A 16,006-nucleotide genomic window follows, 5' to 3' on the forward strand; every position below is an offset into this window, starting at 1 on the left:
GACATGCACTCTTTGTGCAAACAGACTTTATCTTTTCTTTTCTTAAAACATATTTAATAAGTTTAACTCGTGCTTCATTATTGAAAAGGACTCTACTTGTTGAGACTCTGTTCTCTGTTTTGTAAGGCATGAGACAGAATCACAGCCTAGTGAGAAGGAAAGGCTGATGTTGCTTTAAGCTATTTTAGTCTCTTCGTGATTCGGGGTGGCTGTCAGTCTAATTCTGACAGGGTTACAGTAGCCTAGTCCTGCTCCAAGGGTAGAAATTCTGTCCAAAACTGTGGCAGCACTATGCACTGTGGACCTACACTATGGCCTTAATTCTGGCCCCATGATGTTTCTGCTCCTTCACCCAACATAAAAGGGGCCAGAACTTCACCTTATTTCTCTGTAACTTTGCTAGTGACATTTTTTGTGGCAGAGGCAGACAGAGGACACGCTTAGCCTCAGCAATGCGCTTATACCATCTTCTTCACCCGGATCATTAGTTTCCCTCCTCTGTTGCACTTGGCTCTTTCCTTTTCAGGTACGGTTTGCTCTGCAAATTATATGTTAATGACTCTGCTAAAGGGTGTTCTTCAGAGCATGCAGACTGTCAGCTGCGTTGCTGGTTGCATTATCAACGCATAAATCTTCCTCTTCCGGTAACAGATAAAGGTCTGTTGATACCTGTATGGCATCAAGCCTCAAATTGTGATTGTTTGGGGGGAAAGAAGCATAACCTTAGCTGAGATTAGTCCCAGGCTAATTTCTCTGAATCACTCTTAGAAATCTGTAGTTAAATTTAAGCAGTTTGTTGTAACGATGCCACACTTAAAACTGTTTTGATTGGATACACAGGTCTCCTGGTATATTTCCCCATCCTGGTTTGCTATGGGCAAAACTCGGAGTTAATTTCCAGTGCAAATCCTTACAATTACAAATTAAAATCTGCTTCCTGTTCTAATCTGTCAGCATTTGCTATATAATCACCATTTTGTGATAGACATTTCACAGAAACTGCTGTTTGAGAAAGTCATCCCCAAAATGGAGTAGAGGCAGTTGCAGTCAATGCATCTGAAAACATGAACAAGCAGTTACCAATGCTATTTTTCTGCCTCTGCCCAGCTTCAGTTAAAGTATTAGCATTAACTGCAGTCTGTTGACAGGCACTTCATTACTTATGCTTTGAAATGAAAGCTCTTTCTAGTAAAAGGCATTTGAGAGACTCTACCTGGAAGCAGAAAAGTTAAATCTGAGAGCTGGGTTTGGCTCCATGTCAGGGTTTCTCTTAGTTCAAAAGAAAAACTGATTTGTCTGAATTACATTCACTTACTAAGAACCACTGCTAGCTTCTGCTTTCTAACAACGAATGAAAGAGAGCAGTATGTAGGAGTGGATAATGACAAGAATGCGAGAAGCAAGGTGTTACTATTATTATTTTTTATTGGAAAAGATATCCCCCTCTCTACTGCCCTCCCCCCCCAAAAAAAACAATACAACCTTTGCTTCTTGCCTATATACTGAGCCATCATGGCTACAACACCACTGTAACCCTACTACATAAAAAATGAAAAATAATAGCTTCAAAACAATCTAAGTTACAAAGGGGAGAGATCACTTTCCACATTTATGCCAATTTTCTTTTTGCCTCAAGCCAATCAGGTTGCTAAGGTCACTGATCAAAGACAACGTAATACAAGGAAACCCAGTGAAGTGACACAAGCCAGTTGCTGGTAAGAACTCAGCAGTGATGCCAAACAGGTAACTGTTTTGTTTGCAAGCTAAACACATAGCACAAAATGTCTATTCTCAAGCACAGCATTTCAGTAGCTCCAAAAAATTTATTTCTCCCTGCTGAACCCCATGAAGACTGCACCAGGGCACAAAGTCCCACAATTCATAAGAGAGGAAAGACTGAGACTGGCTTTAAAAGACACCTCTAGCAGTCGTGTAAATAGCTACCAGAATTTTGCACATCTTTCCATTGTGAGATGTAATGTCCAGACACAGAAAAACAGTTCATTTCCCCCGACCCACTTCTTCTATATACAAGACTTGGTTACTTAACTATTCACAATTTGGACAAAAATTATTTCCCAATACAACTTCAGTAGACATCACTAGGTTTACAGCACAGATCGATTTGATCCCAAGTCTTCAGTTTTTGCTTAAAAAAAAAAAAATTCAATTCTGATGCTCAATAAGATCTTGTTCTTCATATCAATTTTCAAATAAGCCAAATATATTCAGACAGTGGATACGGTTGCCGTGTTAAGGAAACCACATGAAAGCTCTCTCTCAGATACTTCTTCCCCCATCTTAAAGGTTTCCCTTCATTATGAATACTTGATTCATTGTGTTTCACAGGATAATAATATGTCTCAGATAACAACTGTTTCCAATGGTCTTGGATATGAAATGAAGAAAGCAAATCAGGTTTATTTAATTTGGAAATTGCTAAACACCCTACATTTTCAGTGTATGTAACATGCCCAAAGCTGGGTATCCAACATCCCTGTCGAGCGGACGAAACACAAGCAAAGGAGAACAGATATTTTTTTTATTTGAAAGTACTGAATTTGGGGGATTTGGGTTTGAATAGAAGCCCAGGAAGGCAGCTTTTCAAACTATCATGATTCACTATAGTTTGGTACAACACTTCTATTAACAGTAATAAGAAAGGGCCCAGCCTTCTGTTGAAGTACCACAAAAAATCAAAGAAACACAAGCTTTCATTAAAATCAAATTTTAACCTGAGGGAAATTTCATCATCCTAAACAGGCAGTGGGAACTCCTGCACTTTAAAGGTAGTTTTTTGTTTGCATCCCTTGCTTTTGAATGAAAAGAAAAAGACATATTGGCCAGGTACAGACATTCCACTTTTACTGGTATAAGTGATCGGAAATTGGGCTATACCTGTAACAGAACAGAAGTTCGGCACACGTAGACTGGTTTAAAAATGGTGGAACCTGGTCTAAGATTTAGTCCCCCTCCCCCAGCCCCACAGAGTGAACGTGCACTCTGTTTGCTACCGATCTAAACTACACTGCTTACAGAAAACCGTCTAACTTAGATCAATTCAGCCTTGGGCTTTTTGAACGTCTGTGCCTAGCCATTGGGAGTCAGATGTCAGGCACTTAGGTTGCGTAAAGCAATTAAATCAGGAGGAGTCTACAGAAATTAAACAGGTTTCTACCAAAATACTCTAAAAACCTGTATTTTACTGAAGATGGATATAATCTCTCTAAGATTTTTAAACAAATCTGTTGCATGAAATAGAAATCAATACCCTCTAACGTATAGGGCTAATTAAAGCATTCTACCCCAAAGTTATCACTTTTACTTAAATTATATTAAATTCTTCCACACTGGCCAGAATAACACATGTGCTTAAGTATGTTCACATGCAAATTCCAGCAGTAGCTATTTACATGTGCAACTGATCAAAGCAAACACAAACGGTAAATGCTCACACATTTTACGTGCATCTAATTTGTTTAAAAATCTGGCTTTGCTTGACTTAATGGCATTGCGATTCTAGTTACGTTGTCCTGGGGACTACGGCGGGGTGGAACCGTTCTGAAATCCAGACATACCTTTTTCCAAAAGAGCTTGCTCAGTGGTGTGGGAGTGGATGCAGCTTTCTCCTTGGTTGTGTCTTTAGGGGTTTCTGTTGCTGCTGCTGCTGCTGCCTGCTGCTGAGCTGCAGGTTCTGGGGCTTTTGTATTCTGTTTTGTCGTCTGGGGCTCTTGGGAGACAGGGGCATTTTTTTCCGATTTTACATTGGTAGAGGCGGCAGACTGTTGTTCAGCACCCTAGAAACATACCCATGAAAGTTGTTACAAAGTCCTTAGACACTTATAAAGATAAAGAAGGTTGAACACATTCAAATAGCACTGACAACAAGAACCAGGACACGACACACCACGACAACCCAGGATCACTGCTTGACATTACAGTGCCACAAACTTCAGAGTTAAGTAACGTAATTCACTCTTAACAAGGACGTAAAGTAAGTGGAAATCCATCCATTACAACAGATGATGTTAGCTGTTAAATAAATCCACGCTATGCTGGGAATGGTAGCGATATTAGTTACAATTTGACTCCATCAGTCATATGGAAGACTTAAATAATCCTACTCACTTTGGTATTGGTTGTCTGTTGGGCCTCTTTCGCAGACTAAAGGGGAAAAAAAAGAACAAAGGCAAGTCTGTTTCTAACAATGCCATTCCTGCCTGTTACACAGTTTAGGAGATGTCTGTGCCTCTCATTATTTTATTTTTAGTGAATGTTTGTGTTTGTCAAAGTCCCTGTTTCTGCAGCCATGGAAACTGTATTAGGCTGCCCTTTCCCCGCCAACCTTTCTTAAGAAGCAGAGCAGCCATAGAAGGAGTAGCTCCAGCAATAAGCCTTTTACCTGACCTGGAGGAATCACCTTTTGAAAGAGAATAATAGACTATATCAGCTTAGTTTTGGATCATACTGGAGCCAAGACGGCTAACTGAACTGATGGACATGACGAAGTGTGGACCGCTGTGCTCATTTCAGTTAGAAACGCATCTCCCAAGCATTGGGTTGGCCGCAGATGGCCCACAGGCCACATCCAGCCCACAGGCCACATCCAGCCCACAGAGCTAGAGGGCTTTACCTGTGTCTGCATCTGGGCCAGGAAGCTAGGAGCTGCTGCTTCTCCCTGCCTCCCCCAAATCCAGTCCAACACAGGCTAGGTGACTTTGGTGGCACATCAGCGGTTGGGGGTCTTTCCCTGCGTGTGCATTAGGGACAGGGGGCTGCAGCATAGAGTCAGCTTCCAGCTGGTCAAGAGCTGTTCTGGGGACCAGCAGCTTCCAGCTGTGCCACAGTTGGCGGGGGGAGGAGGGAGAGTGGGGAGAAGCAGTGGGAGTGCAAACACAGTTTGCAGACACCTGGTCCCAGCCCAGCCCCCGACCAACTGGAAGTTGTACTCACCCTCCAGCCAGGTAGTCGGCATGGGTGCAGCATCCAGCTGCCTGGCCCCAGTACGGGCTCAGGGAAAGCCACCACTGCTGACAGACCACCAAAGCCATGGCGTGTAAAGGTTTGCTGGCCCCTGTCCTAGGATATCAAGTCAGTTGGTGCATTTCAAGTCCTTTTATCTGGGAAAACACTGCAGTCTCATATCAAGTTGCTTTGTGTCCTGTTCTGGGTCATTTACTACCATAGACCTATTCTTTCCAGAAAATAAAATCTCCATCCCATTTGCTAGTACAAGATGGAACAAATATATATATATATATATATATATATATACATACACACACAAAATGGAAACAAGGGCTTTCAAAGACATGCAGTTCTGTGTGCTTGAGTTACTTGTGTACATATCCCTTGATACACATGTGTACGTGTGGTGTGTAGATATTGCTCATATTCAAGTTAGGCACACTCAAAAATATACTTTGAAAACTATGGGGTACAATTTCTGAGATATAAAATCTTTGCTGATAAACGTGACGTGGAAGCCAAATATTTCTGCAGCACAGCTATTAGTTTAATTAGGCCTTTTAATGTGCAAGACCTCCGTGGTACAGGGTCGTGATTGTGGAGAACAGTCTGAGATGAGACTACATGGGCTACAATGTAATGTTTGTTTTTAACTTCTCTGTAAAGGAATAGATAATATTTATTCTGTATGCACTATGAATTAGCGCACAAATAATCATGGGGGAATTGCTATGGTGGATTGAGTATTGGATTGTAGCACAGAGTTCTATAAAACACTGTGTAGCTTAATACTGTGCTGGAAAGAAATGGTCTGTACCCTTGATCATTAGAGAATAAAAATCATGGGAGCGTTGAAATGCTCCAGTTTTGCAATACATCTATGCTAGGGAACAGGAAGAAGCACAGGCAAATTGTTTGCATGATTGGGCATCTATATATGCTGTCCTCCAGTGAGGGAAGGTACACTACACCATACCAGATCCTTGGAGGCAGCGAGGAGATCTATGCTTGTCTAGCTCCATTACCTGGAATATCAATGCACAGAATAGCAAATACTTTTAAGCAGGTAATTGGAGTTGTAGGCAGAGCATTGCTTATCATCTAAGGCTTATTCAATATCCCTAGCATCTGCAAAGCCCAACTACTCCAGGCCGACTTATAATTTGATGTCAGAAACCAGTAAAATTAATCTGTTTTGGCTGGGATTTGCTATACTGTTTCTTTACATGTAAACTGAGTCCTTTGCTTCATTGTGACACTTGCTGCCAGGGTGTCCCGTTTATACAACCAACTCAAAACCTTATTGAGCCAGTTTCTAGACAAATGATTTGAGCCAATTGTTATAACCCCTTATCTGCTCACGTGCAAACATCATGCAGCTTATATTAGGAGATAAGCATCTGGGTTTTGTAAAAGGAAGAGAAGCAATAGGCCAGAACACAGCACAAATGCTGCTCTAATTCTAGGCAACTGGCCATGCTATTTGGGGATTTCTCGAAAGAACAGGTGTGAGACTTTCGCTGGAGCCAAGACCTTCTTGTTTGGTCTGCTTTAATGAAAAAAATCCAGAGTAACTTACAGGACGCAGTATGAATACCTTAAGCTGACTTCAGCAACAGCACCTAAATGCAATCGATTCACCCGCTCCTCCCCAGACACGATTCCATAAATCGATAAAGTTATATTTCAAAATTGGCTTTGAGCAGAAAGCAACATCCACGGAGGGATATGAAGAGCATAATGCGTGGGGATCCAGCTGTGAGAATCCCATCAAAGCTTATTGAAGGAGGCTGCGTAACTAATAATTGGATACATGTTAAGCCTGATGCACTGGGATTTAGTTTCCATGTTATTGCGCAAAAGCAACATTTCAAATTTGTTTGGAATATGCTTGTTTGCACTAGAAGTTAGTATTTTATGTAATGCGGGGAAGCGTCATGTGATGCAGGGAACTGAAAAACAATGCTTTTTCTTTTTATTCTCCCAGTCATTGCTATCCAACTTCAATGAGGACGGATGTTGCAGAATAACGACTGAATTTCAAAAGGTGATCAAACGCAAAACAGTCAGGGCAGTGACGGGGTCTCAGAATGAAATACGGTCGTAGTTGTGTTTTATTAAATTAATTAAGCGTCATATAAAAAAGCAAGTATTTTACCTAATGGCCTAAGATAACGCATCATGCTAGGATGCTTTAAAAATGAAAAGGACCACAAGTCGAGACTTAACAGCACTGCACTATTCCAATAGCAAAGGCAGTAACCTAAGAATTTGAAGCAAATCAGCACAGATGGTTGTGGTTTCTATGGTGACACTCCTGGTTGTGCCCTGATTTGAGACCTGCGTTATAAGTAAACCAGAGGAAGAATCTTAACTCAGTTTAAAACTATCCACCTTTTATTAGTGTGTGTCACAGTCACCACACTACCCTCATCTTACTATCTCGCGGTCTGGAGCACAGTCATCCTGGAAAACAGGGTGAACTGAGATTAAACCAACATGGACTAGATTTAAGAACTGTTGTAGGCAGGGTTTAACACATTAGCAGGGATCCTGGTTTTCTCTGGATTTAAAAAAAACCCCGTTTTCGGTTAAAAAAAAAAAAAGGAACCACGTTTTTTCCGTGATTTAAACGGAACACCACTAGTGTATAGATAGATATATTAGTAGGGTTTCAATTTAAATCATGGAAAAATGTGGATTTGGGGTTACTTGTTTTGAAACCGAAAATCAGGGATTTTTTTTTAAAATCAGAGATAACAGGATCTCTGCCATTAGCTACCCAGGACTTGACCGGTTTGGAGCTTTGGGTAGATTATAAACCAAGTGTATTGGTTCAAACATGCTCGCTAGCATGTTTTTAAACACAAGGTATTTTCCTCGCGTAGGCGGGGCCCAAAAGGTTTAAACTGCAACAGAAGAATTATTACTCCTACACTGATATGTAAATGAGAATGGACACTATGGAAAACGAGAAGGCATGTTCAGGGTTTTGTTTCTTTTCTCTTTCTTTCTTGCTTTTTCTTTTTCTTTTTTTTTTTAAAGTGGCAAATAAATTGTTTTTTGTTTTAAAAATATCTAAAGGGTTTTCCCTCACCCCAGATATGGTACCCAGTATAACAGCCCCCTACTCACGACGAATTCCAAGTGGGTGTTTCAGTGTCATTTTTGCATGTGATTAATATTATTATTTCCTCCTCCACTTACAGGGTCCCTGGCTGTGGACTCTTTGAGAAATAATGCTGCTGTTCCTTGCTTCCCAGCCAGGAGACATCACAGCATAAATTTCAATCACCCTCATTAAACAGAAGTATCAAATGAAACAACACGACTAGCAGGGTTGGTGCGGATACTTTTTTTTTTTGCAATGGATTTTTAGGTCAATAAATACATTTTCATTAGAAGGGCCCTGCTGTCCTCATAAAATTCCACTTCATTGGAAAACCAATGAAGGCTTGCAACTCAGAACAAATACGTGGAAAAATAATCAACTTTACAAATGTTTTGGCTTTCCAATGAAAAGTCAAAATTTTCCCTAGAAACACATTCCAATTTTTCCAGTCAACATTCCTAAATTCAAAATGGGCATACCTGGCCCCAAATCAGCCAGATACTTTTGCATGTGCCTAACTTTAAGCACCTGACAAGTCCATGGGAATCTTGCTGGTCCTCAACAAGATTCAGATCTAGCTGTTCAAAATGGCAAGGCATTGAAGGGGACTTAATTTTCTGGAAAAAAAAAATCATTGTTTGTCAGTACCAGCTTTCTTTGTGTTCATGTTAGTGTATTGACTTTGTAAAGTAGCAAGGGAGGATGACATCGAGGAGTTAAACCGATTGTTTCAGAATCCTGAATTCACAGATGGTGTACAGGGAAATGTTTCCATGCTAAAATATCATTTTAACATTGGTGTCAGGTAAACGTGCAGGTCATGATTTTTTAGGTTAACAGTTGGCCAGATTCTGATCTCAGTCATATTGTGTAAATGCTAGTCATATTCATAATTCATCCAAGGACAGGAACCATCTGTTACCATTCAGGGTTCTCTTCTGGCTAGAATCACATACAGACCTTATGCCTAAAGAGTTTGCTAAATGTACTGTGTCCTAACTTGGGACTGTCTGGCTTCTTTTTCTTGCCTCCTTTTGCTTGGGATTCTGCCGCTATCTTCTGAGCAGGTTGTCCACCATGGCCTTTTTCCGCTTTGGATCCCTTTCAGGCAACATCATTCAAGTTTGAATCTCTATCACACGCCATTTTCCTTTTATTCATGAATGCATGTTTAAAAACACTCACACAAGGCATATGACAGCCAACTATTTCCTTTAGTCCTGGTGCATGACTTGGTGAAGAAAGTATTATGCTGTATGTTATATTTTTAAGTCATTTCTCCCTGGATTTTGTTTTAGGGGAGCAGCAGCAAAACTTTAACAGTCGTCACATGTTAAAACCTCTTTCTGTTACACCTGTAATTCAGTTGCTTTAAACACAGTTACAAGTGAGAAGAATTTGTCTGTGAATGTTCACTCTGGGCTGAATTCGACATTTATATTCACACAAGTGAAATCTTAACTTCCTTCCAGATCAGACTGTTGTAAAAGAAATGAGAGCTGAGCTCTAACTTCATAATTAAGGAATGTATCGTCTCATTTTTGCAAAGAATAAAAAGGCATGTAATGTTAAACCTGTGAATTCCCACCGAGTTTGGGATTATCCTTGGGTTTACAATTACTAGATGCATACATTTTTGTGGAGTTAGGGTTTATTTTTATAAATTAGGATTTTTTATAATCCTGCATGGTAGGGTTCGCATAACATGGTTTCTGTATCATATGTAGAAATATTAAAAGGCATTGCTATTGCAAAGGCAAAATACTCAAAAGTACGTAAATATACACATGTGCACAAATATTAACCTGCCACATGAACAAAATCAGAAAAATAGCCTTCTTATGTGAAAAATTGCCAATCCATATTCCCTTAAGAAGTGATCTCCCAGTCCAGGATGAAATGGGTGGGATCCCACCTAGAAGTATGATTTCAAAGGACCGTAATTTCTAGACTGACTACCCTTACATTGATTCTGGGTCCTACAGACAAATGAGCATGCAGGGTAGAGATGCTAGTCCAGACAGCATGGGTCTCAGTGTGGGCTACTTTACCCTGGTGAGCAGAAAGAAGAAGGCTGTTCTGTTACAATAACTGACTGGTCGATAAGACTCTGGATTGGAGCTGGTTGGACTTTTTCACTTGAATTTGTTATTATTATTAGCACAAGTTAATTAATACCACGACTCTACAGAGCTCAGTTTATGGAAACACAGACAACAGCTACTTGGGTTTCTAGCTTACCTAACTTAAGGTAAAAATCATCCTTTTTAAATAAAAAAAGGAGGAAGGTAAAAGGGTGCATCATAAATGGGACCAGAAACTTCCATTTACCATTTAGTTTCATAGGTTACCAGACAAGAAGGGACCATTGGTGGCAATCAGTTTTGGAAGGCAAGGTAGAATTATAGTCCACTTGGTTTATTTGCTACTTGCGAGTACTTTGGTTTGATTCTGATCTCCGCTACACCATTGTAGTTGCACTTACTTTAAACAAGTTACACCTGATTTACGCATTGCTTAGTGAATTCATCTCGAAGCCTAATGCTTTCAAAGCATAAAATATATTCCAAAAATGTCATATCACAATTCCTTTTGGCTTTGACCAATAAAAGCCCAAGTAAGAGCTACCAGCTAGTCATGGGATATAAATGCTTTGACCAGAGAACACAGAAGGCAATTTTGGAGAAAGATTCCCAGGAGCAAAATATGGTCTTCAGAAAAAAAAACAGCTCCCAACCAACTCAGTGTTTTGTGCAGAGTTAGCAGTTTGCACATCCTGCTGGAGTCATCTGGGTATGTTTACTTACACAGGTGTGTTAGCAAACCAAACCCATGCAGTATATTTGTTTCTGAACTATAATGTGCCTCTGCCAACAGTCACAAGTTGCAGAAGCGCATGCTTGTTTTTAAAAGTCAGGAAAGCAAATAATACACCTGGGCTTGAATTTTCCAAGGATAAGGGTAGATGCTCAAAATTGTTTGAAATGCAGTGAGATTAACATGCATAACGCCACTAGGCCCCTTGAAAATGTCAGCCCTCATTGTTGAGGTCACTGTCAGAATTACATGAGCAACTGGGTGCCTCTTCTTGTCCATGCCAAATCGATCCGAAAATTTGACTTTGCTCTTTTTTAGTACTGGGCTGTTATTAAGAGATGAATAGAACATAATTTAGAGCAGCAAACTGTGACTGGAGCAGCATTATCTTCACATTAATAGAAATTTTTATTATCTATTAAATACGTAGAAAGCTGATGCCACTTTTTAGTGCTTTGTTCTCTTTATGCTATTTATTTAAATGCTTTTGGTATGATTTAATTGCAATAATTCGGGAAGTTATTTAAGCTATTGTAGTCATATGATTTAACCACCACTGTTCATTTGGAAATTCCACCTCAATCACATTGTTAGTGAGATGCCCATTGGTTACTGAAACAACGCATCATTGTCAAGCTACATTATCAATATAAATACTATGTAGTGCAATAATGTCATTGAAGCTATTGGAATATTTTTCATTGATTTTAGAATGAGATCAGGAGCCACTCTTATAAAGATCCAAATTTTTGTCTTTCAGCACATATTCAGCCTTCACAAATGCTATGTATATATGCTTGGGACAATTTAGGGTTTCAGATATCTACATAATAACTTAGAAAGTTACAGCATTTCCTTGACAGTGGGGTTATGCCAAATTTTAATTGATGTCACAGCATGATGAAATGGAGAAAATGGGCTATCACTTCAGTTAGCAGTGTCCACTGAAGTCTCTACTTGGGATCATGATGCTATTTTTCACCAGCTTCTAAGGCAGGGGTGGGCAAAATGCAGCCGGGGGGCCAGTTGTGGCCTGCCAGGCCATTCTATGCAGCCCGTGGGGCCCCTAAAAAATTTAGAAAATTAATATTTATCTGCCCCTGGGTGCCTATCATGAAGCCCCCGATGGCTTGCCAAAACTCAGTAAGTGGCCCTCTGCCCAAAATAATTGCCTGCCCTTATTCTAAGGACTGGGGTAGAAATGTCACTCCATCTGCAGGTGAAGTCTGCACATGATGCTGACTGAGAGCATTGCATCTCTTCAGATCATCTCCTCAAATGAGGGAACTGCAGGGTTATGGGTAGGACAAAATTCATCCTACAAACCGTGATCAGGGTGTGGGGCATTTTGTAGCCTTTCTCTACCTGTTTCAGTTGCAAAATGGGAATAGTATAGCAGCTCCAACCACAGCACACTCCCTGCATGGGTGCTTGTAGCCACTACAGATGTCAGGGTGGAGCCCAGCTCCTACTCAGATCAATAAAAACCTTTAATGACTTGAATTGGAGTTAAGTTAGACAACCATAGGGCATGACCTCACTGTTGGCCAATGAATTCAATCTTACTTCCAACATGAGTGGAATACGAGAGGTCTTCCTATATGCCTGCTGTACAGCACACCATCTCCTTAACAATAGAGAAACATTTACACTACATTGTGATCCTCTGTGCAACTGGGTGAGAATTTTACCCTGTAGGCAAGAATGCAAGACAAATATAGGTATTTTCATTTAACCAAGGGGAGATGAAAACCGGCGGCTTTGCATAGCCACATGAACACATTTTTTTTCATTTACTTCACTGATGCCAGCCAGAGTCTCATCCCAAACCCTGAAAATCATTTAGAGAGATATAAATATCCATATAAACACACACACACACAAAATTTGTGTGTGTGTATAGTTCAGTGTGTATATAGTGAATATTAGTGTGTGCATGCACACACACACACACACAAGTATATACCACACACACACACTTCCATGAATACAGTACAACTTTACTCTAATCAACCCCATTTATAACAATCTCCCACCAGCAGGAACCATTTTTTATTCATTGTTATGATGCAACGAATTGACTAAGCCTATTATAGTGAAAACTCTTTTTAAATGAACTTTTCTCCCAGTCCCACAGTGGCTTGTAACACTGAGGTTGTACTGTAGTACATATAAAATATGAGAATATCACTTTAAGATTTCTAATACAGAAAGTGATTCCATGCAGCATAATATTTTAAACTGAATGCAAAGATAGCCATAAACACGTAGTTTATCAACATGTCTCTTTTCCTCTCTCTGGGCAGGTCTACATGTGCCTCTATGGCACCGTTGTTACTGTGCTACCATTAAGTACTTCCTTTAGCCATGATGTAGCTGTGATGTCACGGTTTGTGTCTGCTGATGCCATGTCACTGTAGCTCATTGCTATGGTGACATAGCATCTCATGTAGACATGCTGTCTGTGTTTTATTTGAAAAACAATTATTACCATAGACAATAATGTCTATAACAATTATTACCATAGTTATTACCATAGACAATAATGTCATCTTTAGGTAAACAGAAAGTTCAAGTTTAATTTTATTTCAATGACATGAATAAACAGCAAGCAAATGCCTACCTTGTCCTCCGACTCACTTTTGGCCTCTGCTTTGCTTGGTGAAACCTTAAGAAAAATGAGAAACCAAAACACTGTCATCATGCATGGAATATGCCCAATTCAGAATCTTTCAACAGATTCTTTAAAAAAAAAAGATCAATTTGATAAAAAATATCAGGGTTATCCCATGAGAAGGGAAAGAAGAATGCACACAGAACTGTAAACATCAAGCAATAACTTATTTGCCAAATGGGAAAATATCATTGTGTATTAATAAATGAATTAGTTTCCTAAAACTAACTTTGATACAGTGGCTGAAAATAAAATGGGATCAAGAATATATCAAACAAGCCTGGCTATTCAGATATTCAGAATATATCAGACAAGTCTGGATATCAGACAAGGTCTAGGTATTCCCTCAAGATGAAGTCAATTGTGAATTCTGATCTTCCTTGATCATAAACATATGGTATTTCCTGTCATTTTACATTGCTAATTTACTATGTTCATTATATAGCTTCCTCTCTTTTTTCAACATCTATTCTTCATTGTAGTTAATGGTTTTGTTGTCTGTCTCAACTGTTTCAGTTATACAGTCAATAACTAATCGTCTTGTTCTGCTTGTACATTTAGACATTAATAAAAATGTAATAATGCAGGAAATATTATTTCTCTCAGAACTACGCAACTTCAGCCTTACAGCTTTCATACTATATCAGCAATGTTAGGCAGCTATTGCATTGCTTATTATATCTTTCCATTTCTTTACCAATCTGGACCTTCTCTAAGACATCAGTTCAGCTTCACACCATTAATCTTTGGTGCCGGCCACGTAAGATTCACCTACTTGTGTCAAATTAGACTTTAAGAAACTTCCTTTTTTTCTAAAGGAAATATCCTATGGAGCGCAGTTGAAGGCAATGACTTACCAGTGTTTTAAGGAAACTCATCATGGAATTATTCAACTCTGTTGCAGCAACCGACTTGGAGCTCTCTTGCTTTACCTCTGTCTTGTCAGGATCCTCAGAGACCGGGCAACTGGCACCTGCCACGTCCTGCTGCACCCCTTTTTGGTTGCAGTCATCTAGGTCCTAAAAAGCGGGGAACAGCTTCTTCAGTTCTGACTTGTTTAATTTCCAGTGGAATGTAAAAGTAACATTTGTGATTTGCATCGTGTCACTCTCAGAGTCACAACCCTAATTCCAGCCATACTTCTCCAGCCTACATACCCCCAAACAATCAAGCCTTTATACAAATCCCTCCCCTCCACCACCCTTTTCTAATAAATACAACATTTGCAGTCAGCTGGAGGAACATTGTTCTGAGCTACAGAGTACAACAAACACAGCAAGGAAAGCGGCACACGGCATCCAAAACAACCCCCCTTTTCTATTAATGAGACGGAGAACTTGTGAACAGCAACAAACGACTGAGATTATGGCCATTATGTCTGATTATACCCTACAAAGTTTCTGGCACTTAATATATGGGTTCCTGACATCATTTTTATTTAGGAAACACAATGACGCAGTTTCACATGAAAAGTGTGAAAAAATCCCCATGTTATCAAAAACAACTTGGATTTTTATAAGTCTTTCAGGGCTGCTTCTCTCATACATGTGGGCCCAGCTTTACAAAAGAGACCGTAGTTTTTCTTAATAATGCTCAGCTCTCTCTCTTAAGACAATATTTTCAAAAGGAGTGCATTTCCCATTTAGGCAATCAAACAGGAACCAGATTTTCAAAAAGTGCCTTTGGGACACTTCTAGACTAATATTCAAAAGAACTCTGCCGTGTTTTCTGATGGTCTGGTGACTGACCTTGGGAGCTGCACTCCTTTGCAAACCTGGCTGTTAGGGCATGTTTATCCCTCATCCCCAAATTGGCACTGCAGATGACAAGGAAAGAAACCTAAAGAAGAGGACAAAAAATATTCCAGCTTCCCAAACACCTTTTCCTTTACTGCCTCACCAGGCGAGAACACGTCTCACATCTGTAAGGCTCCACCCTGCAAAGTCCTTTCTGCCGCTTGAAAAGTACTGAGTATCCACAGAGTCTCCGAACTCCGTGCAGGTCAAGGTGCTGAACACTTTGCAGGATTAGGCCCAAGTCTTCAGGGTCTTAGTTATCTGTCTCTTCCAACACTGTAAGCCACCAACAGCAATGCATTTAGCAAAGAACTGTGGGAGACAAGACATACCATTCAACCAGTACCATGTGGGGATCCTGGCTCCTAGCAGATCAATTTTGAAAATGGCTAGCACTAAGTTAACAGAATAGCTAATCTCAGCTGAACGAGTTCTCAATTACAATTTATGATACCTAAATTTATAAAAGACCCTTTTCAAGAAGGATTAGGCAAATTTCTCTCTCCCTTTTTCCTTTGGTATTTTGGGGCTCTATTTTGTAAACCTTCATGTATGTCAGCTGTCTTGATGGAACAACTAATGTTTTTCATGCGATTAAAAGTCTTCAGGATCAGGCCAAGAGTTGATGAATGTAGTCCC

The 16,006-nt window shown here is 39.9% G+C and overlaps 1 protein-coding gene across 1 annotated transcript in view; it reads right to left on the reverse strand.

Annotated features, from left to right (window-relative positions):
- BCAS1 (brain enriched myelin associated protein 1) overlaps positions 1-16,006 on the reverse strand; it is an 81,411-nt gene that overhangs the window by 27,583 nt on the left and 37,822 nt on the right. Inside the window, exons 5-9 of the mRNA XM_090020630.1 lie at positions 14,429-14,590; positions 13,521-13,565; positions 9,041-9,181; positions 4,129-4,164; positions 3,579-3,797 (exon numbers count right to left, since the gene is read on the reverse strand). Coding sequence (XP_089876756.1) covers positions 3,579-3,797; positions 4,129-4,164; positions 9,041-9,181; positions 13,521-13,565; positions 14,429-14,590 — 603 coding nt within the window. The remainder of the gene's footprint in view (positions 1-3,578; positions 3,798-4,128; positions 4,165-9,040; positions 9,182-13,520; positions 13,566-14,428; positions 14,591-16,006) is intronic.

Source organism: Crocodylus siamensis, chromosome 10 (genome assembly GCF_052110815.1).
Source record: "Crocodylus siamensis isolate JL-2025a chromosome 10, ASM5211081v1, whole genome shotgun sequence".
Taxonomy (NCBI): domain Eukaryota; kingdom Metazoa; phylum Chordata; order Crocodylia; family Crocodylidae; genus Crocodylus; species Crocodylus siamensis.